Source organism: Hypoxylon trugodes, assembly GCF_022578975.1.
Source record: "Hypoxylon trugodes strain CBS 135444 unplaced genomic scaffold F4822scaffold_9, whole genome shotgun sequence".
NCBI lineage: Eukaryota > Fungi > Ascomycota > Sordariomycetes > Xylariales > Hypoxylaceae > Hypoxylon > Hypoxylon trugodes.
The window spans coordinates 2,007,412-2,029,546 of NW_026250024.1; the positions used below are offsets into that span (position 1 = coordinate 2,007,412).

Genomic DNA, 22,135 nt, shown 5'->3' on the forward strand with positions numbered 1-22,135 from the left:
CGTCCTTTCCCTCCCACTTCCCTCAATTTGGCACGATTCCAAGCAATCCAAGCCATTCCTCGTCCCTCTTGGCTGCTAAATTCAAGGTTTCCCATTTCTTGTCCTCTCTTAGGGTAGTTTAGGTACCTATACAAGGTAACCGTCGACACCGGTTTCCCGCTCCATTTTACTTCATCTAATAGGTCACACGCCTACCTACATACAGGTAGTGTAGGTACCTAGAGTACCTAGACTTCCTAGACTTCGATTCGTTCACCATTCTCATACGCACTAATTGTTACTTCTCCCTCCCCATTCATTCATTCGTTTCTTTTCCTCTCCTCTCCACTTCCCTTCTTCGTCTCTCTCCCTTCCCGTAGATTTTCTTCTGTCCAGTGTCACGACATCCAGGATCGAAGCCCTTCACATTCGTTTGAACCCATTTTTTGGTGGAGGAAGAACGCGGCCATGTCGCAGAATTGAACAAGAGGAGGATAACGAGCCAAGACACCGTCTTCCAACTATTTCATTTTCTGCATTCCGCAGCCCATAACTAGCACAGCAGATACGACGGACCTTGCCGGTTTTGCCGATTCGTTTTTCTGGATCTTCCACCCCCCCGACAACAACACCAATACCTGCCACGAACACGACAAAAACTTCCAACCCTACGGTGTTTGGACGAATCCAGGTGTTGTTCCAATCAACCTGGTTGACGATTTGAACCGCAATCCTCATTTGCGGTTGGACCAAAACAGGAAACGTCCAACGATCATTTGCACTTCCTCTCTGTCGTGATACTCTCGGATATCGGAAGCTTCAACGTCGCGTATTTCTGTATCTACAAGTCGGAATTTATAGCGAGGATATTCGAATCGTTCAGTTATTCACCTCTACAAACGACTGATAACATCACATCCGATATACTAACACCATGTGTATGTCCCCTGATCCCAATAAGTCTAACCGGGTTTATCCGACGATCATTACAGACTTGATTTCTCTACTGGTAGATATTGAACCCTGAAAAACTAACATTATTCTAAGCCCAACCCGTGACAACCGTGGTACCCTTTGCATCGCTGCCCTCGTGTGCGGTCCGATGTGGTCCTCTTTACGACGCCAACGGTGCTTGTGTGCCACCAGCAGCCGCACAAGCCGATGAAACTACCTATGACAAATGTTTTTGCGCCTACAACTCACTCCAACCATTCAAACAGGGTACTTCGGGAGTTTGTGATAGTGCGTGTACGGGAGACAATGCTGGCCTATCGAGTATACAAGGCTGGTTCACAAGTTTCTGTGACAAAGCTGCCGCCGCTACGACGACATCCACTTCGGCGACAAGCTCAAGCACAAGTGCGGCAGGGAGCAGTAGCGGTGGTGGCGGAGACTGGTATGCTTCATCCATATAGCGGTTTGACTTGTTTCATAACACTGACTCTTTCGCCCCACAGGCTCTCGACCCATTGGAAATGGGTCATTATGATCGTAATCGTTGTCGTTGGTATTATAGGTATATGGGTTGGCGCCTGCATATGGCGTCGCAAGTATCTTAGGAAGAAGGACCGAATGTATGAGCTCGGCAAGGGTCTCCCAAGCAATGTCGCAGTGAATACCCAAGGCAACTTGGTCGGTCCCGGTGCGAGGGATAGCAATTACTCAAACCCGGGTGCGTTTATGACGAGCTCCGGTAGCAATGGGTACAATGAAAAGCCGAAAAAGGAACGCAAGAAGTGGACCGTCGGTCGACGAACATAACCCCGATAAACTCGACAGAACATTCGAATTTTCTTCGCGACGCTCCTTTCATCTTTCAACATCATATCACCACCGATTTCGCCGTATATTACGCCGCTTCCCTACCACTATCGTGGGATTATTCCTTAGCGTGTCATTGTCTGTTCCGAGTTTCACATATATAGGGCGTTAAGGGTGGAAAGGTGGTATTGTTGCCATATTATATTTATGAGGGTTCTTGCTATGCTTTTTGAATAATCAGGCGTGGGGATTTGATCTGGATAGACCAGGGAAACGGGCCAGGCAGCATGGAATGGTTTGATATCACTTTACAAGCCCCGATGCTCAGGAGTAGGAGGGATTAAGGGAAAAGGCCATGATGGGCCATGTTAGTTATTGTCTCGCTGGATCGATGAACTAGCCCTATACCCATAGGACTGTTGCTTTGTCTACCTATATATCAGGAGATTGCGAGCCAATGCTAATTCTGTACAAAGATTTTGGTTTACGGCTTCATATTTGGTTTACCTTCGAATGGCCATCTCTTCAATTCCACTATAGCGATGTTGTACACTTTGCATCATGGATATTTTATTATCAACTAACCTAGATAGTAAAACATTTTACTGTGCAACCTAGTAACTTACCAGCACGTTCCACAAAATACATCGGGCTGTCGTCAGCACAAACAAATATCTCGATCGAAAAGGGGTTCCAAGGTTATGAGCACGGATATTATAAGGCTTACATATGTAAATTATACGTATGACCGGCCCCGTAATCCATTTCTTGGTAGCCCAAAGAGGAGGAATCTCGCGTATAACTTGGCCATAGCCTCAATAGGACTCGGATGGGTTTAGCTTCGATCTTATTTGTGCTCGTCGTGTAACGGGTATCTCTGCGAAGGGTTCAAGAGGAAATGAATGGCTTGTAAGAGTTTGTGTTACCAATGAGCATCTCCGTTAGGTCGGCAACAAATAGAAGGCAACCCTTATACGCCTGACAGATGACAGTCCTGTATCCTCTGATATATTGCTCCCAACTACCTACTCAGCTCACTCATAGCATCGTACAACGTCGCTAGAAGGAATAAAGTGAGTTCTAACCGCATACCAAGCCTCACACACCTACCTCAACCACTACCTCTCCTCATCACCATCAAGCCAAGCACCAACAAGAATAAGCACGTGAACTAGCACTCAATACCAAGAACACCACCTAAAAATTTCCGTAATCATACTTCGTATTCGTGTATTTATTTACGTGACTTTCGTTAATTTATGAACAAAATACCGTCTATCCCTCGACGTATATGCGAGTAAAAATCTCCTAGCTAGGCGCTTATTATGCGTTGCGTTGCGATGCGATGCAATCCTTGACTTTGATATATGAATTCGTGATAGTAAACCCAAAATGATGCTTTTCCAACCTCCTCGTAGTATCTACTTCATTACTCCCCACACCCTATCCAACGTCCCTCCTTCACCTATCCAGGATACCCAACCAACCCCATCGTAATATACGCACCCCCTCAAGCCCTCACTCCATACCATACTCGGCAGCATCCATATACAAATCAATCAAACAACTCGCGCTCCAAGCCTGGGTGGGACTCGAATCACCACAAAATTCACCACTCTTCTGCGTCAGCTCCGCGAGCCCAGCCCACGGGCTCTGGCGAATCAAATCCTTGCACCCGGCGAGACGGCGCGTGACTTGTTGGAACGCCTCAACGCGACCTTGCGGATCATTCGATCCGCGGCGGGAAAGATCGAATTTCAGTAAGGCGCGAAGAAAGAAACCGGTAGGCCAGAGCCATTCAGGACCTTGGTGGTAGTTGCGGCCCTTGGATGTGGCGAAGTCGGTTGAGTCTTCGCTGTTCACGTAGTACGGGCGATAGTTAAGATCGGCCGGGTCTAGTGTTGCCATGCCCGTCGGCCCGCGTAGTGCTTTATCCGCTATAGCGAGCGCTCCTATCGCGTGATCCGTGTCAAAGAGCTCTGGTGCAACCGTCATCGCGATCGCGAAGTTGGGTCGCAGCTGGTAGTCCTCGTATTCCTTTCCAGAACGGAACAAGTCCTTGTAAATACCGCGGCGGTTGACAATGGTCGAGTTCACGGCATATTGAGCATCCTCCGATGGATTGGTCGGCACATAGTAGCTATACTCGAATTTGGATTTCAGCAGATCCGCCCAGGCAGAAAAGGTAATCTCGGAACCGTCAGATTTCTTTACGCCATTGTATGGGTAATGGCCATCAGCGCTGAGCTTCGCAAGCCATTTAAGGGTGCTATAGAGTAGACCGGTGATTTCGATAGCGGCGCCATCGCGAGGCGTGCCCGGAATACCCTTTGAGCCAGCACGCTCACTTTCGCCCATCTTATCCATCCATGTACCGCAGTTGAACTGATTACCACCAAAAATAATACCATTCGACCAATCGACGTTAACCTCGATATTGAAGCCCTCGTCACGCATCTGTGAGTCGATGCTCGGTCCAGCATTGGCCTCACGGAACTTCAATCCAGATGCATGGCGTTGGAGTGCTTCCTGGATGACTTCTTGGATTAGACTTTCCGTAGAATATGCTCTTGGATCTTCAGAGTCGAACCAAGTGTCATCGTACGGCAAGAAGCGTCGTTTGACTTTCCTTGTAAGAAGGCTCAGCCCATCGGGTGCATATCGAGTATAATCTTGAATGGTTTGTAAAAAGAACCAAATAGAATCTCGACTGTTGTATCGTGGGAGGTTTCCGCTACTAAGTAGGTTGGGAATCATGCCATGCTTGAGGACACTAGCAAATGCGAAGATGTGCTCTGCAGCCTCATCGAATCGGCCAGTGCCGAGATACAAACCACGGAGAGAGATGAAGACATCGCGACCCCAACACCTTGCCCATTCCACAGCGAAATGTGGCAATCCTGCGGCCAACGATGGAACAAGCTTTTTCGGCCATAGCGATCCAGATTTAACAAAGCCGGTCATTTGTACACTGGTCATAGCTAGGCTTTGGAGGAACCACTGTCCACTTTGTACCTTCTCGTGCATAAGCTCAAGACCCCTCTCCCAGGCAGCCTTATACGCTGTCCGCAGGACAAGAGCAAAATAGCGTGGCAAGAGGAAATTAGGAATACTGCGAATAGCATCGAAACGTTCCTTCAGCCAAGCCGCAGGTTTTGCAAGACCAGTAAAGCTTGGTTCCTGACTAGCTCTTTCGAGGCGCCCAACAGTATAATCCAGAGCCCATTGGCCGTCGCGGAGGTTTTGGCAAAGAGGGTGGGCCAAATTGTTGTCATTTATGATATCCTTCAGAAGACTCCACCAACCCTGAAGCCCGGCGTAAACAATCTTGCCATGGCCTGGGATATCATAAGTGCCATCTCTACCGGCACTGCCATCACGTTCCTCAGCTTCGCAACGATATAGTAGGAAATTGAGGTCAACTAAATCTAATCCAGCCATAACTTCCTTAGCTCCAGATGTAACGTAGGTATCCAATCCCGATGAGTGTTCTGCGGCCGGAATCCAGGTTTCAAATAGGGCGATACTTCCAGGCGGAAACTTATCACGCACCGTGATAACTGTCTCATCCGACTTGACCTCTAATCGAATACCAGGTACATCGACCACGCGACTAGGAAGACCTCGTAGATATTTCTTATCGTTCTCGACATCTCGCTTAGCTTCGTCACTCACGTCGACTTCCAACATCCAACTTCCTAGGTGTCGCGCTTTTGTACCGCCAAGGCGCACGGCACTAAATGCACCATTGCCATTTCCATAGCCAGGGTAGGCGGTGTGAGCAATAAGGAAGTATCCCTTTCTTGATTCGGGATGTACTCTGTGGACTGTGATATACTGATCTTCGTGATGAATATGCGTTTCATCATAGCCATCCTTCCCCATTAACGTGTGGATCTGATTGAGAAGCTTCTTGACGCCGCCAATACCACCCTTGCCATCACCGACCTTGATTTCCTTAACGGAAGAAGATTCGGACGTATATAGTCTAGTCTCATTCACAAGGTCGACAAGTTTAGGGTATATCTCATCATACCCCATAACGCTTCCTGTTGCACTGGCACACATGCATACCAATGCAGCATTTGGTAATGTATCCCGAGCATCTCTTTTCTGTGCCGGAACCTCATTGTCGTGCGTGCAGTCCATGAACAGGGCCTGCACAGGTACAGGCTTGATTTTTCGAACAAGCTCTCGTTCAGAATAGCCGTTTACTCCAGGACTCGTAGGAGCGCTCCCGAAGTTCGGCCTCGAAATCTCATCTACCTCGAAGCTACCAATGGGACGTCCACCGTGACGATGCACCAATCTGCTTAGCTCCGCCGTGCTCCAAGCTTGCATAGCTTCTCGGATTAACGAGCTCAGACCAAGTCTCTTTACAAAGACATAGTCCATCTCCTCTGAACCTGTAAACAGTTCTGCGACGACATATAGGTTAGGCCGGACGCGGCGGGCCTCATCGAGGATGTGTTCAGCAACATGGAGGGGTGTGGAATGACAATTATCTATCCGGAAACCAGCAAAATATTTTGCCAACATCCGGGCATATTTCGTCATGTGCTCCCACAACCACGGACTGTCCTTAGGGCCACTTCCATAGCGAAGTTTGACGCAATCACCCCAGACAATGACTTCGCGTCGCAAATACACTCGCGATTGGGGACCAGCATTATCCACCAAAGCATTGCCAGCCCATACCCATCCGTTATTAACAAGAACCAAGTCTTCAGGCTTTAGATGACCGGATGCCTCTTCTTTATTCAGGCGAGTGAAGTACGTTTCGATTAGAGGATTCTTTTGGTCAATTGGTCCAAGTTTTGGGCCATGATCGTCAAGGCGCACGTACTTAATCCTATTGAATAATTGCTGCAAGATTTCTCCAATCTCTTTGTCATACTCTTCGTAAAATGGAACATTGACCACATCCAAAATCTGGACTAATTTAGAACGAATGGCGGTCTCATCTGCTTCGCCTCTGTATTTTCCGAACAAAGCAGCGACCAAAGCAGCTGAGACTTTGGGATCAATTCGTCGTCGGAAGCGTGCACCAAGCCAATCGTTCCCAATTAGGCCATTCTGAATTAGGTATGCAGCTTGGCCTTTAACGGTGTCATCTCTAAGCTTATCGAGATCGCCACGGACAGATCCCTCAGGAACATGAAGCTGTCCGACAGCCCAGGATTCAATTGCGGCGTCTACATCTCTGTCGACATCAAGTGCGTAGTATTCCCATAAGCGAATTTCAGAAACAACGTGCTTTTTAATGCCATCCATAACGGTGATAAGGTCATCCGTAGATTGGAGCTCTTTAGGATATCCCAACTCCTCCAGCTTGGAACCGAAGACCAGAAGTTGGGTATCGAGAACGTAAGCAGACTCTAGCCAAGGCGCGGTATTGAGATTATATCCAGCCTCAGGATGTTCTAGCAGCCATTTGCTGTTGTTTGCGGTGTGATTGAGGACTATGTCGGTCAAACTGAGAAGAGAGTGGTTGTGTTCCAGACTATCCACCATCTGTTGTACATCTTTCTCGCCTTCAGGGAAGCATTCCGGATCCCAGCCAAGCTGATCATACAGACTATATGGAGAATTGGATGCACCGCGGATTTGAAGAGGTGTGAAATGTATCATATTATATCCGCGACCACTTATTCCTCTTAGATGTTTCTCCCAATCATTCGGGTATTTGCCCATAAATTTGCTTATGACTGAGAATATCGATAGGGCCGGTAATGGTAACGGGCGACCATCGAGTGATAATCGGGGAGCAACATCGATGTAATACAGCGGCGTCTTTTTAGGGCCAACTGAGTCCGATTTGTTGGAATTCAAGGTAGAAGACAACTCAGGTAGTTCAGCGTAGGTAGTATAAAAGGCGAAAGCGCCTGCTTCATAGATGGGGATTGAGATTTCTATGGTTCGATTGAAGTCGGGGTTTAGCCTATGAGATCGATTAACACAGCACTTTGGTAGGGTTGGAAGGACCAGGAATGATCCGTTCGCCTACTTGTACTCGCGGAACTGGTCTCTATGAAACTCAGACCCTCGATCTGGTATGTTGACCCATAGACTTCCCTGACGACATATGGACGAAGTACCCTCAATAGTGAATCGTATGGTTAAGGGATCGTTAGACTTGGGAGCTAGGTATATGTATTCGCCAGGGACATCAGGAGCGCCATTGTCTTTTAGAGGTAGAATGTAGACCTCATTAGAGGTCACCATTCGGGGAATCATGGTGGGCAGTTCCGCCTTTAATTCAACACAGCACAGTGAATCTGCATGAATCTAAGGGATGTAAGGTGAGTGACCTCCTAGGGGATAAGAGTCGAGACAAAGCTCGACTTTAGTATGGGAAGTCCAAAGTAATCAGAGCAGAGCTAGTGCGACTGTATAGCAGGAAAGTGGGAGAAAAAAAAAGAGGCGCGCACAATAATTGTAGCTAAGACGATACAAATGAGAATGATGGGAAGAGTTGTACCTCACCACATGTTTAAGTACATAACTCCAGCATTGCGAAGGCGGGGCAGCTCTGCTTAGGTAGTTGTGTACCTAAGTTCTAGAGCTATCGTACAAGCACAGTGACGTAATGAGCTCTCTAGCTCTCAAGATTTAAGTACCTACCCCGACCTAGCTTCGTGCGGAACCAGTCCACAATGCTCCGCATCCTCCACAACTTCATAAATCCCCAGATCCGATGATATCGACAGTGACGGCGATCTGTATTTGGATTCAAGGTGAAGTAAGATGTTAGTAGTCAAGTCTTCACTTTCGCGGTAGGTTGAGTTACTTTTTCGTTCTTGAGTTGTCAATACTAGTGTAATAGCCCTTACTTTCGGGCTGATCCGTAACTCTATTCTTAATTCGAGTCTTTAAAGTCCCCAAGAGTTATAATGAGACTCTTCACGTCTAAAATCTAAATAGACAATATACTACCATTCCTACCACGGTACGTGAGACACCTTAGAGCCCGTGTCAGTCCTGAGTCTTTTTCAGCAAGTGATTCAAAAGTCTCGTGGCTGTTGCTGACGGTTACACGAGAGAAAAACCAAGCCGAGTCTGCCTAGTCAAAAGGCACTTGTGGAACTCGAACCTACTTGCATTGTTTCGCTGAGATAACCGGCCACTTACCTTGGTAACCACTTCGCCATGGGAGTTCATTCCCTAGAGTATAAACCTATAAACCCATAAACCTATAAATCAACAAACGTACGGCCAGCCCCTCTAAGCGCTATTATAAAGGGGTTGCTAGGTGACAAACCAATTTGCGCAACTTTAGTCAACCGTTAGACTCATAAGGGCCAATAGATTGTATGGATTTCGAGATTGAGAGAGAGCGAGAGATGAGTGATAGATGGTCTAGTTGAGATAGTCTCCTAGAAACCACTACTATTCATATCTTGACTCCTCCCCCGGGAGGTCCTCGATTCGATTCTAGGACCAACCGTATTCTTGTGGGTTCAGTCAAAGAGTCGCCTAATAGTGGAGCATGTTCAGACATATGAACACTGACAATAAGCCTCCGAACATTGCTACTAGGCGTCTGAGACACCCCGACTACCCCGAGACATTTTTTTTTCTTCATTCAGTCTTGAGGGAGTATTTATTATTTACCATCGGTACAAACTGCTTTCATAGTAGAATTGCCTTAGCCGTGATTATGATTTTCAAGAAAACAACCCTCCAGTTAACTTAAAAAGATAGATGTTATTTACTAGCTGATGTTAACAGGTTAGACTTACATTCTCGCATCTACTCCGCGCACGATGTCGGCGTATAATTGATAACTGATTATATGCTTAGTTGTTTAACTTAGAAAAAGCTTGAAGGTAGAGGATCAGCCCTTTGTTAACTCAATCAGAACATAATTGATAATCATATGCCGAACATATCAGTGCTAGGTTGCATGGGCGAACGCAGGCCTGTTTAGCTAGATAATTGTCAATACGCCTTTTCTAGTTAGATAACAAGTCATCGGTCTTTAGCTCATATAGTAGGGTATGTCACTCGTTATAGAGCAGGCAAATGATTATATCAAGGGGTGTCAACTCGATTGTTTCGAAATAACTTTGCAGATGTAACTTTTTTCATATTTCATATTTGTCGCTGCAGAGACGGAAGTCATAGAGGAGCGACACCAAAGTAAAGGCCAACGATAACCTACGTCTCCAATCAAGCGTACTAGATACAAATTTTGCTGAATGCCGCGCTAGAGTCATGAACTTCTAAATTCGCTATAGGATACAATCCGTACTTGGCGGTGATATCGCACGTCGTCTCGTCAAAATGCAATCCATCGACTCATAAATGCGTAAAACAAAAGACAAAAGGCAAAAACAAAACGCTAGTTCCAAACTCCACCAAATCCGTAATATGCAAACGTAATGATGCCCGTAGGCCAAATTCTTCGGTGACCCAGGTGCGTAGGGTGGGGACGACAGGAGAAGCACGCCCCGTAATCTATTCGATCCGGGGTGGCGTATTGCTGGGAGTAAGCCGTCGCCGTTCTCCCTCTTGGCGGAGATTTTCGATGATCTTCAACATCTCCTTTCGCGCCCCAGCACTGTCGATGGCCTTATGAGCCATGCTCATTGATATTTTTTCTCCCGCATTCGCCGATAATAGGCGTTTGATGAGCAGATGGCGCATAATGATGCATACGAAAACCCCGCAGTCGCTTCCATTTTCCTGCTGGGGGCTGTCGGGGAGAACATGGTATCGTAGGCTCTTCCCTAACAATGAACTCAGCCTCTGGGTTGCTAGGAAGGCTTCTTTATCGTTGGCATTGCTCATGGAGTCATAATGAAAGGCTACCCCATCAATAATACTGACGAGTAGTAGCGACCAATGACTTCCGCCTTCAGCTTGGTTAACATTGTGGTTATCATTAATAGGAAGAAAGATGTGCGTTATCCTTCGGAAGTCGGGCAACGCGGTCCGAACCATCTCAGTGTTGCTGTTCCTCATTAATAAGAATGTTAACGACGGCTTTAGTAGAACAATATGCGCCTGGGGATACTTGGGAAGTATTTCCCGTTCAAGGAACTCTTCCCAGAACGCAATATTCTATATAAGAGCCGGGTGTTAGCAACGGGCCGGAAATAATAAAATTGACAATAGAGACATACGTTATCCGTTAACCAGTCATTCTTTAAGGCTTTGATATCTTCCCATGTGACTAAAATTCAAATAAGTCAGTCGTATCGCAAATCGGAGGGGAATCGGCGAAGAGGGACGCACGAAGAATATCATGGTCTAAAGACTTGGTCAGTAAACACACAGGTGCAGTAGGGACGACTGTAATACTTACACGATAGATAAGACTGCGTCGGTGGAGGGGACGGGGAAAGCTGATTTCTTCTTGAGCGAAGTCGCCGGGAGGGGCTTCTTCTACGACCAGGACTGACCCTCTCGTTCAAGCGAGTAAACCTCTCGCGTAACAGTGTCATTTTTGACTATTTCCAAAACGACGGCTCGCAAAATAAGTAATTTACTTTTCTCTTCGTGCGGTGACCTAATGCGCGGGAGGGGGGCTGTCGCTCGGGCGATTGTAGGGGTGCGCGGTAGAGGATGTGGGGAGGGCGATGGTGGTTCGAGTCGGGGGTTATAGGAGAGGACGAGAGAAGGACAGGTAGAATTGAAGGTATCGTCGAAGATGGGCTAGGCGCAAACTCCTATTAGGTAAGAGATGTTTAGTGTTCAAAGCCTTGTAGCTGTTCCATGTATCTTCGAAGATACTCACAGATGAGTCTCTTATAACAAGGTCTAGAACGACTAGTCTGAAATGACGAAAGCCGAGATTCGAGTGTGGTCGTAGTATCGAAGAAACAACCACAAGAGTATCAATATAATTACAGTACGTATGTGTTTAAAAACGCAAGTAGGAAGAGAAAAAAGGATATGGGGGTTGTTCTCGTTTAATTGAGGGAAGGGGAGAGAATTCCGGAAAATCGAGAGAAGACCAACGCACAAAAAAGCAGACTGTTTTAGGTACGTTATTGTTTCTATCGTCAAGAATGTGAAGTAAGGACAAGACAGGGTAATTGAATAGTAGGGATGGGATCTCTATCTAATCGAGTAATGTTGGTCAGAGAAAGGAACCCAGGGAATAAAAACCATTTTTTAAGAGATGGGAAAGCTAAAACTGCGGGGGTGGGAACAACCTTACATCTTTAGAAACTCAGGTACCTTCCCGTACTCACTACCATCATAATCCCTGTATCTTGCGTACTTAGCCCCTAAATTACACCTGATCAAGTACGTAGAGGTAGCAAGGTTCGAGTGATCGGTACATGCGCGGAACCCCTCGCTTCCCGTCTCTTGTACATTATGTACCCAAAACGATGTAATGTACCGGTATATCCTTATGAACCTACGTACATGCTTAAATGATGTTGAGCAGACAGGCTGGTCGCCTGACACCCAACGCAGCGAATCGATGGTGTCTGTAGTGCTTCTGGCACCTTGCGGCACTACATAACGCATGTATCATACGGTGACAACACATGTACATTCATGTATTTACTACGCTAACGGCCGGGCTCCCTCACTTATAGTTATGGTTTATGTATGTGCTTAGGTACACTTCAGTTAGTCAGATCATAGGAGCCCTATCATTAAATCTAAAAGAGCTAGCCACGCGAGATGACGAACATTGGCCGAGGCTGAGCAACATCTCGCATCACTCGTGGAAATACCTGACTAGTTGGTTGGATATGTTACATACCACCCATGATATAGGTACGCAGCCTTTACATTATGTGTGTCTTCATCTACATAAGGTAGGAAAGTCTAGAACAGATTGTCTACGAGGATCAGATAGATTCTCTTGAGGAACTTACCCCACACGTGCTGTCTCGATATGCCTTATATAATCTACTTATGGAGGTACGTGAGGAGTGTACACAAGAACTTCCACGCAGTACTTGAAAGCTTGGCATAAGACAAATTAAATTCCTGTCTTATTTAACAATTCTGGGCTCCACTTGTCGACGCAGTCAACCACATCTTACGATTCAGGTCCCTCAAGGGCATGATTTATTTAGTCTTCCCATGAGTTCTCGAAACCACCAGCCCATACGGCGGAAAGTAGCTACACCTAAGTAGGTATTTAAGTATATGGCAACTCTAGTTACCTAAAGTCGTATCTGAGTGATATGTATTATTAGCTAGGTAGCTCGTTTAAAAAAAAAAAGAAACTTGCCCTCAAAGTAGTCACCCAAATACAGGCAACTAGTTCAGTTTGCGAAGTGAAGGTTTAAATACCTAACCGTGACAAGAAACCACTTGAACCAGAGTTACCAAACTTCCTGCGCTTTCTCTATTTCTTCATTCTATTATGGATTGTATGATAAGTGACGATCTAATAGTTGTTCATTTAGCTTTCATTGCGATAACGATAAACTTATTTGTCTGTTTAGGCATGTCAGTCACTACATCGTGTCCTTAATAGTCGCTTGGGACTTCCACATGGATTATGAGTATGTCAATAACTATAGCTAATGACTAGGCATATTGTAAATTCACCTTTTCACGTTGCTGCATAGGCTAGTATCAAATTAATCATGTTCTTACTTTTAATCGAGCCGTAATTTAGATATAATAGTCCCTCTTGCAGATAACAAGCTCTATTAAGTATATTAAGCGTGGACGATTGCTAAGGAGACACACTAAGTTAGGATGCTTCCCTAGGCTCTGTGGCGTCGAACAAACGTCTAGCTGATAATAACGATCACTTTAATGGAAGTGGCGCAGGGTTGTAACCCCTCTTGGATTTGAATACCTGTCGTCTATGATATCTTACTGACGTCTCGCGACTGGGAATACTCTAACTTCAACCAAAATGCATGTTCCTTATGCCGCAGTGTTGAACAATCGCGCAAACCATTACTTTCACTCTCTCTACATGAGTAATCTCCATGCACCAAGGAGCAGTGCGGCAAAACCAGTACAGACACCCATGAGCCACTGAAGTGTCTGGAACTTGACTTGCTCTAATTTTTCTCTTAGAGCCGCAACCTCTTGCTCGATCTTGGTCTCTGTTTCTTTGATCTTTAGTTCCTGGCTCACGGCCTCTTCTCGTATGCGACCCTTTTCTAAGTTCAGGTCTAGTCGTACCGAGGCTTGGGTCCGGCCGATCTCGTCGCGAAGGCGGTTATTTAACTTGGTGATATCGTTCGTTAATCGCTCGTGGGCTACGCGCGTTGTATTGGACTCAGTGCTGTCTGCGGAGAGGAGCTCGGAACGGAGTTTGGCGAAGTCGACCTTTTGTGTATAGGTGGCTTTGGCAGCATCTTCGCGTAGGACCATCGTCCGGGTTAGGTTTTGAATGCTAGGCGGTTGGTTAGTTGTGATCAATATGTTTAATATAGTGTATAGGGCTTACCTCTCTTGAATTACATCGTTGAGAACTTTCATCATAGCGACAGACTGCTCTTCTGTAAATCCTTCACTCTGTAGTCGTTGGACGAACTTTAGAGTATCGAAATGGTGGTCTCTACCCCGCGGCGCGGTTGCATGGAATGATCGTCTTAGACGATGGTTTTGAAGTATTGAAGATGGTTTCGTTGGTACATTTCTCGGAAATCTTCGTTCCGCATTTGCATTTAGACACGAGTGAAAAGAAGCCATTCCATGTCTGTGTCGTGACAGTTGGAAGTCTGAGGGAATTGTCGCTCGGAGTACTGATGAAGGTCCACTAACTCCTGTCCAACTCAGCCGTGGCAGAAGAAATCTAGGTAGTGTTTGAATCGCATTTATAGGAGCACCGGCCATATTTTACACTTTTGTAAGCGTATTTGTATTAGAAACGTGTTGGTTTAAATGAGAATAGGTATGTTTAAAAGAGAAATATCCATGTGCCCAGTTGATGAGGGAAGTGTTCGCGATATTCGGAGCTTCAAATACGTACCTAGGTACCAGAAATAGATCCAGGAATACATATTGTGGGTATTTGCAGTTGAGCTAGTGCAAATGAAGCTTAGCGGATGGGATAGGGTGGTGGCTGGAGCTTAGCAGGTATACAAATTTTCTGAGAACCGTTGCTGCTTTGGAACTTTTCTTCTTTTCTTCTTCATTCAAAATGAACAACGCAAAAATCACATTCTCGAGACAGCATATTTGGTGCGAGGTATCCTCTCTTCTGCGGTGGCCCACGACCACTGAAGTTCTCGGACAGAATGGAGACTAATTCCCAACGAACAATCTTGGGTGCGGTGCTTCTCTGTCCTTTCGAGGGCTATGAGAAGGATCGCAATGATTGAACGTACATATCAAGATATTTCTACGCTTCCCTTTTTTTCGACGATAGAAATAGGCTATCTACCTAGGTAGATATTCATTGATTATCCCATACGAAATCGGGAGTGAGATTTTCTAGCTTTCAATGCCTTTTGGGAATAATCTTTATCATGGTTCTTGGGTATCGGATGTCAATGTTTTATTCGATAGGCCACTTGGATTACGACAATGTGCAAGATGCTAGCGATTTTCGTCGCATGGTTGGAGTCGTGTCTGGTCCACTGTAATTGCGTACCTATGCGATTGGGTGTATCTTTGATTAACCATTAAACAGCTCGTAATGCAGGCAGCCCTTTTTTCGTGATTCGGTAGCTGTTCGTTTTTTTACGCGGAATCCATAATTTAGATGCCTACAATTTGCACACACGTGTTGCACCACATAAAGGGGGTACCTAGGTACATATATCATTACCAATTGGAGTTTAGCTTCAGTACGACTCGGCGATGACTTTGTGTTAAGACATTCAAAATCTGCATGTAAGTTATCAATGGAATAACCCTGGCTCTTGCCTTTTATATACTCTGTATAAATAAAGTAGAAAGTATATCACACATACTTTGTAGATATTGAGGATAGGTACAACGAATGTAATTGAAATGGTCCTATCATGCAGGTGGAAATACAAACGAAATTTGTACTAAATTTCCCCCCCCCCCCCCTGGACCTGCCAAACATAAACTTGGAAGTTGCGCATCCAATTTGTGTATGTACGTAGCGGTAGCTGTTCGTTATATGGTCCGTGCGCAAAATTCAGGTAGCTTGCAGCCTCAGGTGCTCCTTGCGAACAAGTAACCCGTAACATCAGAAAAAGGATCGCAATAATTTGTACTTTCCTCCTGGAAATTCTCACCATCGTCATCTATCAACCACCGTAACCACCTTTTCTCCTCTTGAGCCGTCATCTACCTTTGTACAATACTTCATACCATCGGCGTACTCGTCCAAACTTGCCCATACTAACGCTTGCATGCGTGTTTTCCTCAATTTACTCTTTTCGCCAACATAATCAATCCCTGGAGGTTTCTTCTGCTAGTCTTGCACCTAATACCTTCGTTTTACCCCCTTCTCGTAAACATCTGCCTAGGCACATTTCCGACATACCATCGCGTCTATTAAGCACAGCCATCTACTGGACTGGAGTTCCTCAATACCTTACACCTGGGACGACTACCCAGCCTTTAACAATCTGCCGTTCAATTCCGCGTTTGCGCTTCCTGATTGTTGACCCGATCGATCCATGTGCTCCTGAATCATGGCGCCGCTTCCTATCAAATTTCAAGAGCTATTAACGCTCGGAAACATCGGTGTTGATCAAAGCGCTATTGGATTTAACTCCTGTGTAAGTTTTAGCCCGTTGCAACGGCTTTTTACCATCGCCCTGAAACTAACCGTTATGTCGCGTTAGACCTTAGAATCCGATTCCTTCATCTGCATACGAGAAAAGAAGAGTGAGACAGCACAACCCGAAGTTATCATTATCGATCTGAAGCAAGGAAACAATGTCACCCGCCGACCCATCAAGGCCGATAGTGCAATCATGCACTGGTCGAAACAGATCATCGCCCTTCGTGCGCAATCAAGAACACTACAGATTTTCGACCTAGAGAAGAAGGCAAAGTTGAAGTCAGCCACTATGAATGAAGATGTTGTCTTCTGGAAATGGGTTAGCGAATCAACCTTGGGTCTAGTCACAGAAACTTCCGTCTTCCACTGGGACATATATGACAATTCTCAAGCAGCTCCTGTAGAGATCTTCAAGCGCAATGCTAACTTAAACGTATGTTTCTGACTTGCATTTTCTATAACGCCTAGTGGCTGTGCCTCAAATCTAATTAGCTAACTTTTGCTGTAATAGGGATGCCAAATCATCAACTATCGAACTAACAGTGATGGAAAATGGATGGCAGTAGTTGGCATTTCCCAACAGGCAGGTCGCGTGGTTGGCAGTCTACAATTATACTCCAAAGATAGAGGCATCAGTCAGGCTATCGAGGGTCATGCGGCTACCTTTGGCACCCTCAGATTAGAAGGAGAGCCGGCAGATACCAAGGTGTTCTCCTTCGCTGTTCGTACCGCTACGGGCGCTAAGCTACACATCGTTGAGATCGATCACCCCGAAGGAAACCGTCCCTTCCAGAAGAAGGCTGTTGACATTTTCTTCCCCCCTGAAGCCACGAATGACTTCCCAGTTGCTATGCAGGTTTCTCAGAAATACGGCATTGTCTACATGGTCACGAAGTATGGTTTCATTCACCTCTACGACCTCGAAACCGGCTCTACTATATTCATGAACCGTATTTCGAGCGAGACGATCTTTACAACTTGCCCGGACATGGAATCCACCGGCATTCTCGGCATTAATAGGAAGGGCCAGGTACTCTTTGTTTCGGTCGACGAATCCACCATGGTAGACTATCTCTTGCAGAACCCAGCAAACACGGAAATTGCTATCAAGATGGCATCTCGAGCTGGACTTCCCGGTGCTGATCAACTCTATGTTCGCCAATTTGAGCAGTTATTCAACTCCGGCGATTTCGAGGCTGCGGCTAAGGTCGCTGCAAACTCACCTAGAGGCTTCCTGCGAACAACAGATACCATCAATAAGTTCAAGAATGTTCCAACTCCTCCAGGCAAAATGTCCTATATTCTGCAGTACTTCGGCATGCTCCTCGACAAGACCACCCCACTTAACAAGACTGAGACTTTAGAACTTGCTGTTCCTGTCCTATCGCAGAATCGCAAGCACCTTCTTGAGAAGTGGGCGAAAGAGGGCAAGCTTGACTTTTCCGAGGAACTTGGTGATCTGGTTCGGCCGCATGATGCCAACTTGGCTCTCGCAGTCTACCTTAAAGCCAATGCTGCTCACAAGGTGGTCGCTTCTTTTGCGGAGCTTGGCCAATTCGACAAGATCCTACCCTACTGCGATCAGGCTGGTTACCAACCCGACTGGATCACACTGTTGCAACACATCGTTCGTACGAACCCGGAACGTGGTGCGGAGTTTGCAACATCTTTGGCTAGTCACCAGGGCGGTCCTTTGGTGGACATTGAGCGTGTTGTCGACGTTTTCCAGGCGCAAGGAATGGTCCAGCAAGCCACGGCATTTTTGCTTGAAGCCTTGAAGGGGAATGAGCCGGAACATGGCCACTTACAGACAAGATTGCTAGAGATGAATCTAATGAACGCACCTCAGGTAGCAGACGCAATCTTGGGTAACAACCTCTTCTCGCATTTCGACAAGGCGCGCATCGCAAACTTGTGCGAGCAGACTGGTCTGTACCAAAAGGCATTGGAGCTTTACGAAGATCCTGCGGCGGTTAAGCGAGTCATTGTGGGTATTCCTGGCACGCCAAACTTCAACTCAGACTGGTTGGTCAACTACTTCGGCCAACTCTCGGTAGAGCAGTCCCTAGACTGCCTCGACGCGATGATGAAAGCGAATATCCGACAGAATCTTCAATCGGTTGTTCAGGTTGCCACCAAGTACTCCGAGCTCCTTGGCCCTACGAACCTTATCGACCTTTTCGAGAAATACAAGACCCACGAAGGTCTCTTCTTCTACCTGGGTAGCATCGTCAATCTGTCTCAGGATGCGGACGTCCACTTCAAGTATATTGAAGCAGCTACAAAAATGGGCCAGTTTAACGAAGTCGAGAGAATTTGCAGGGACAGCAATTATTACAACCCCGAGAAAGTCAAGAACTTCCTTAAGGAAGCTAAGCTTACGGAGATGCTTCCATTGATCATTGTCTGCGATAGACATAACTTCGTCCATGATCTCATATTATACCTCTATCAAAACCAGCGCTTCAATGCAATTGAGGTATATGTGCAGCGTGTTAACCCTGGAAGAACCCCCGAGGTTATTGGTGGCCTTCTCGATGTAGACTGCGATGAGTCGGTAATTAAGAACCTCCTTAGCACTATCAACCCTGCATCAATCCCCATTGATGCCTTGGTGCGCGAGGTAGAGACACGTAACCGCCTCAAGCTATTGCTTCCTTTCCTCGAGGCTACTTTGGCCGCTGGCAATCAGCAACAAGCCGTGTTCAATGCCCTCGCCAAGATCTATATCGACTCAAACAACAACCCAGAGAAGTTCCTTAAGGAGAACGACCAGTACGATACCTTGAGCGTAGGTAAATACTGCGAGAAGCGAGATCCCAACCTAGCTTTCATCGCATACCAGAAGGGACAAAACGATTTGGAGTTAATTAACATCACAAACGAAAACTCCATGTACCGTGCTCAAGCTCGTTACGTATTAGAGCGATCGGACCGGGAGCTATGGACCTTCGTACTCAGTGAAAACAACATTCATCGCCGATCAGTCATTGACCAGGTTGTCGCAACTGCAGTTCCCGAATGCAGCGATCCCGCAAAGGTCTCCGAAGCTGTTGCGTCATTTTTAGCAGCCGATCTCCCGGGTGAGCTGATCGAACTACTAGAGAAGATCGTCCTAGAACCCTCGCCGTTCAACGACAACCCTAGTCTGCAAAACCTGCTTATTCTCACCGCGGCCAGAGCAGACAAGGGTAGAGTTATGGACTATATCCATCGTCTGGACTCGTTCAACCCTGATGAGTGTGCGCAGTTATGTATCGACGTCGGCCTCCACGAGGAAGCCTTTGAGATCTACAAGAAGGTCGGCAATAAGACAGCGGCTGTTGAGGTCCTGGTTGAACACGTTGTAAGCATTGACCGCGCGAGTACGTTTGCTGAGGACGTCGACATCCCTGAAGTTTGGAGCAGAGTTGCTAAGGCCCAGCTTGATGGCCTTCGAGTGGCGGATGCGATAGAATCGTACATTAGAGCTGGAGACCCTCGCAACTACGCCGAAGTCATCGAGGTTGCCACTCATGCCGGCAAGGATGAAGAGCTTGTCAAATATCTCCGCATGGCCCGGAAGACTCTCCGAGAGCCGCCGATTGACACAGCTCTTGCTTTTTGCTATGCTCGGCTTGATCAACTTGGAGAGTTGGAGGACTTCCTCCGTGGCACTAATGTCGCTAATATTGAAGAGTCTGGTGATAAAGCTGCTGAAGAAGGCTTCCACCAGGCCGCCAAGATTTTCTACACTAGCATCTCCAACTGGTCAAAACTTGCTACCACCTTGGTCCATCTTGAGGACTACCAGGCGGCAGTCGAATGTGCTCGCAAAGCCAACAATATCAAAGTTTGGAACCAGGTGCACGCTGCGTGCGTTGCTAAGAAGGAATTCCGACTTGCCAAGATCTGCGGTCTCAACTTGATTGTCGATGCTGAGCAACTTCAAGCTCTCGTTAAGCAGTACGAACATGAAGGCTACTTCGATGAACTCATAGATCTGCTTGAGCAAGGACTTGGCCTCGAGCGTGCCCATATGGGAATGTTCACTGAGTTGGGTATTGCATTGTCGAAGTATCACCCTCAGAGACTCATGGAGCACATCAAACTGTTCTGGAGCAGAATGAACTTGCCCAAGTTAATCCGTGCTTGCGAGGATGCCAATTTGTGGCCTGAGTTGGTCTTCTGCTACTACCATTACGACGAATTTGACAATGCCGCTCTTGCCGTGATGGAACGTGCGCAGAACTCATGGGAACACCAACAGTTCAAGGACATTGTTGTCAAAGTAGCGAACCTAGAAATTTATTACCGTGCCATCAACTTCTACCTGGAGCAACACCCATCGCTCTTGACCGACCTTCTCCAAGTTCTCACACCTCGCATTGACGTCAACCGAGTTGTTCGTATGTTCCAGAAGTCCGATAACCTCCCATTGATCAAGCCCTTCTTGCTCAATGTCCAGACACAGAACAAGCGAACAGTGAACGACGCCATTAACGACCTCCTTATTGAAGAGGAAGACTACAAAACACTACGGGACTCGGTTGAGAACTACGATAACTACGACGCTGTTGATCTAGCCTCTCGATTAGAGAAACATGACCTTGTCTTTTTTAGACAAATCGCCGCCAACATTTACCGGAAGACCAAGAGATGGGAGAAGTCAATCGCCTTGTCAAAGCAAGACAAGTTATACAAGGATGCTATTGAGACAGCTGCTATCTCCGCCAAATCAGAGGTTGTTGAGGAGCTCATTCGCTACGTAAGTTGCCTAACTCTGCTCAACACCAAACACCTATGCTAACTACATTAAAGTTCGTCGATATCGGTAGTCGCGAGTGTTATGTTGGTATGCTCTATGCATGCTACGACCTTATTCGCCCCGACACAGTGCTCGAATTATCGTGGCGAAACGGTCTTAACGACTTTACTATGCCGTACATGATCAATCTCCTTTGCCAGCAGACTAAGGAACTCGCATCATTGAAGGCCGATAACGAGGCGCGAAAGGCTAAGGAGACCGCCCAGGAGAAACATGAAGATGAGACGCCAATTCTCGGAGGTAACCGTCTTATGATCACGGCTGGACCCGCCGCTACTGGTGGACGAGTGTCACCGGCGCCGTTCGCACAGACCAACGGTTTCGCACCTCAACCTACCGGCTTCGGCTTTTAGATGATTTTGCAACAAGGTTCTGAGTTGCAAAAACGATAACAGCAAATTTAGGCCACTGCGGGAGCATTTGTGATACCCTGTAACACATCTTGGGCGTCTCTTTCAAAGCATCTAGCCGAACGGCACCACTGATTCCGTCGGGATGATAGGTGCGGTGGAAATCTGGGGAGTTCGTTATAGAAAAGTTCTTTGAGGATTTTGCAATAATGAGTTAGTCTGAGAGATTTTGGGCCAGTCCGAGATCAACCTTTCCAAAGTGAGGAATACGGACTTGACCAGACCAGACGATACTCTGATCATCTCTCATATGTCGGATATCTGGCTATGGTGAAAATTACACTTGCTGTGTATTTGTATGATAGTATAATGAGACCTTTTCGACGGTTTGAGACTAGCAGGTCATTTGACTACTTCGTAATAATTCTAGTGCATTGCAGTATGGTTGTATGTATTTCGAAGGCATAGGTGAGCTCTAAAATGCATTGTTAAAATTCCATCCGCTTTGCTGTTGTTCAACGTCAAAAAGGACCACTCAATTCTTGTCACCAGTGAGCTTATCAAGTTCAAGTATATTAGCCTTGATGATCCCTG

General features: G+C 46.5%; 4 protein-coding genes across 4 annotated transcripts; 1 reads left to right on the plus strand and 3 right to left on the minus strand.

Moving 5' to 3' along the window:
• Window positions 1-2,896: 2,896 nt before the first annotated feature.
• F4822DRAFT_380062 (glycoside hydrolase family 13 protein) lies at window positions 2,897-8,203 on the minus strand. The gene is made up of 2 exons (XM_051456392.1): window positions 7,748-8,203; window positions 2,897-7,681 (listed from the first exon to the last, which is right to left on the minus strand). The coding sequence occupies exons 1-2, from the start codon at window positions 7,975-7,977 to the stop codon at window positions 3,259-3,261; spliced, it is 4,653 nt and encodes a 1,550-aa protein (XP_051310778.1). The 5' UTR covers window positions 7,978-8,203; the 3' UTR covers window positions 2,897-3,258.
• Window positions 8,204-9,769: 1,566 nt separating this feature from the next.
• F4822DRAFT_417002 (cysteine proteinase) lies at window positions 9,770-11,838 on the minus strand. Its single transcript, XM_051459396.1, has 5 exons — window positions 11,483-11,838; window positions 11,051-11,414; window positions 10,981-10,995; window positions 10,869-10,918; window positions 9,770-10,806 (listed from the first exon to the last, which is right to left on the minus strand). Exons 2-5 carry the CDS (start codon window positions 11,187-11,189, stop codon window positions 10,201-10,203), a joined length of 810 nt encoding a protein of 269 aa, XP_051310779.1. The 5' UTR covers window positions 11,190-11,414; window positions 11,483-11,838; the 3' UTR covers window positions 9,770-10,200.
• A 1,450-nt stretch (window positions 11,839-13,288) lies between these two features.
• Window positions 13,289-14,623, minus strand: F4822DRAFT_417008 (DUF1640-domain-containing protein). The gene is made up of 2 exons (XM_051459397.1): window positions 14,126-14,623; window positions 13,289-14,071 (listed from the first exon to the last, which is right to left on the minus strand). Exons 1-2 carry the CDS (start codon window positions 14,512-14,514, stop codon window positions 13,642-13,644), a joined length of 819 nt encoding a protein of 272 aa, XP_051310780.1. The 5' UTR covers window positions 14,515-14,623; the 3' UTR covers window positions 13,289-13,641.
• Window positions 14,624-15,774: 1,151 nt separating this feature from the next.
• F4822DRAFT_417010 (clathrin heavy chain) lies at window positions 15,775-22,112 on the plus strand. The gene is made up of 4 exons (XM_051459398.1): window positions 15,775-16,379; window positions 16,446-16,817; window positions 16,896-21,131; window positions 21,185-22,112. The coding sequence occupies exons 1-4, from the start codon at window positions 16,293-16,295 to the stop codon at window positions 21,542-21,544; spliced, it is 5,055 nt and encodes a 1,684-aa protein (XP_051310781.1). The 5' UTR covers window positions 15,775-16,292; the 3' UTR covers window positions 21,545-22,112.
• The last annotated feature ends 23 nt before the right edge of the window (window positions 22,113-22,135 follow it).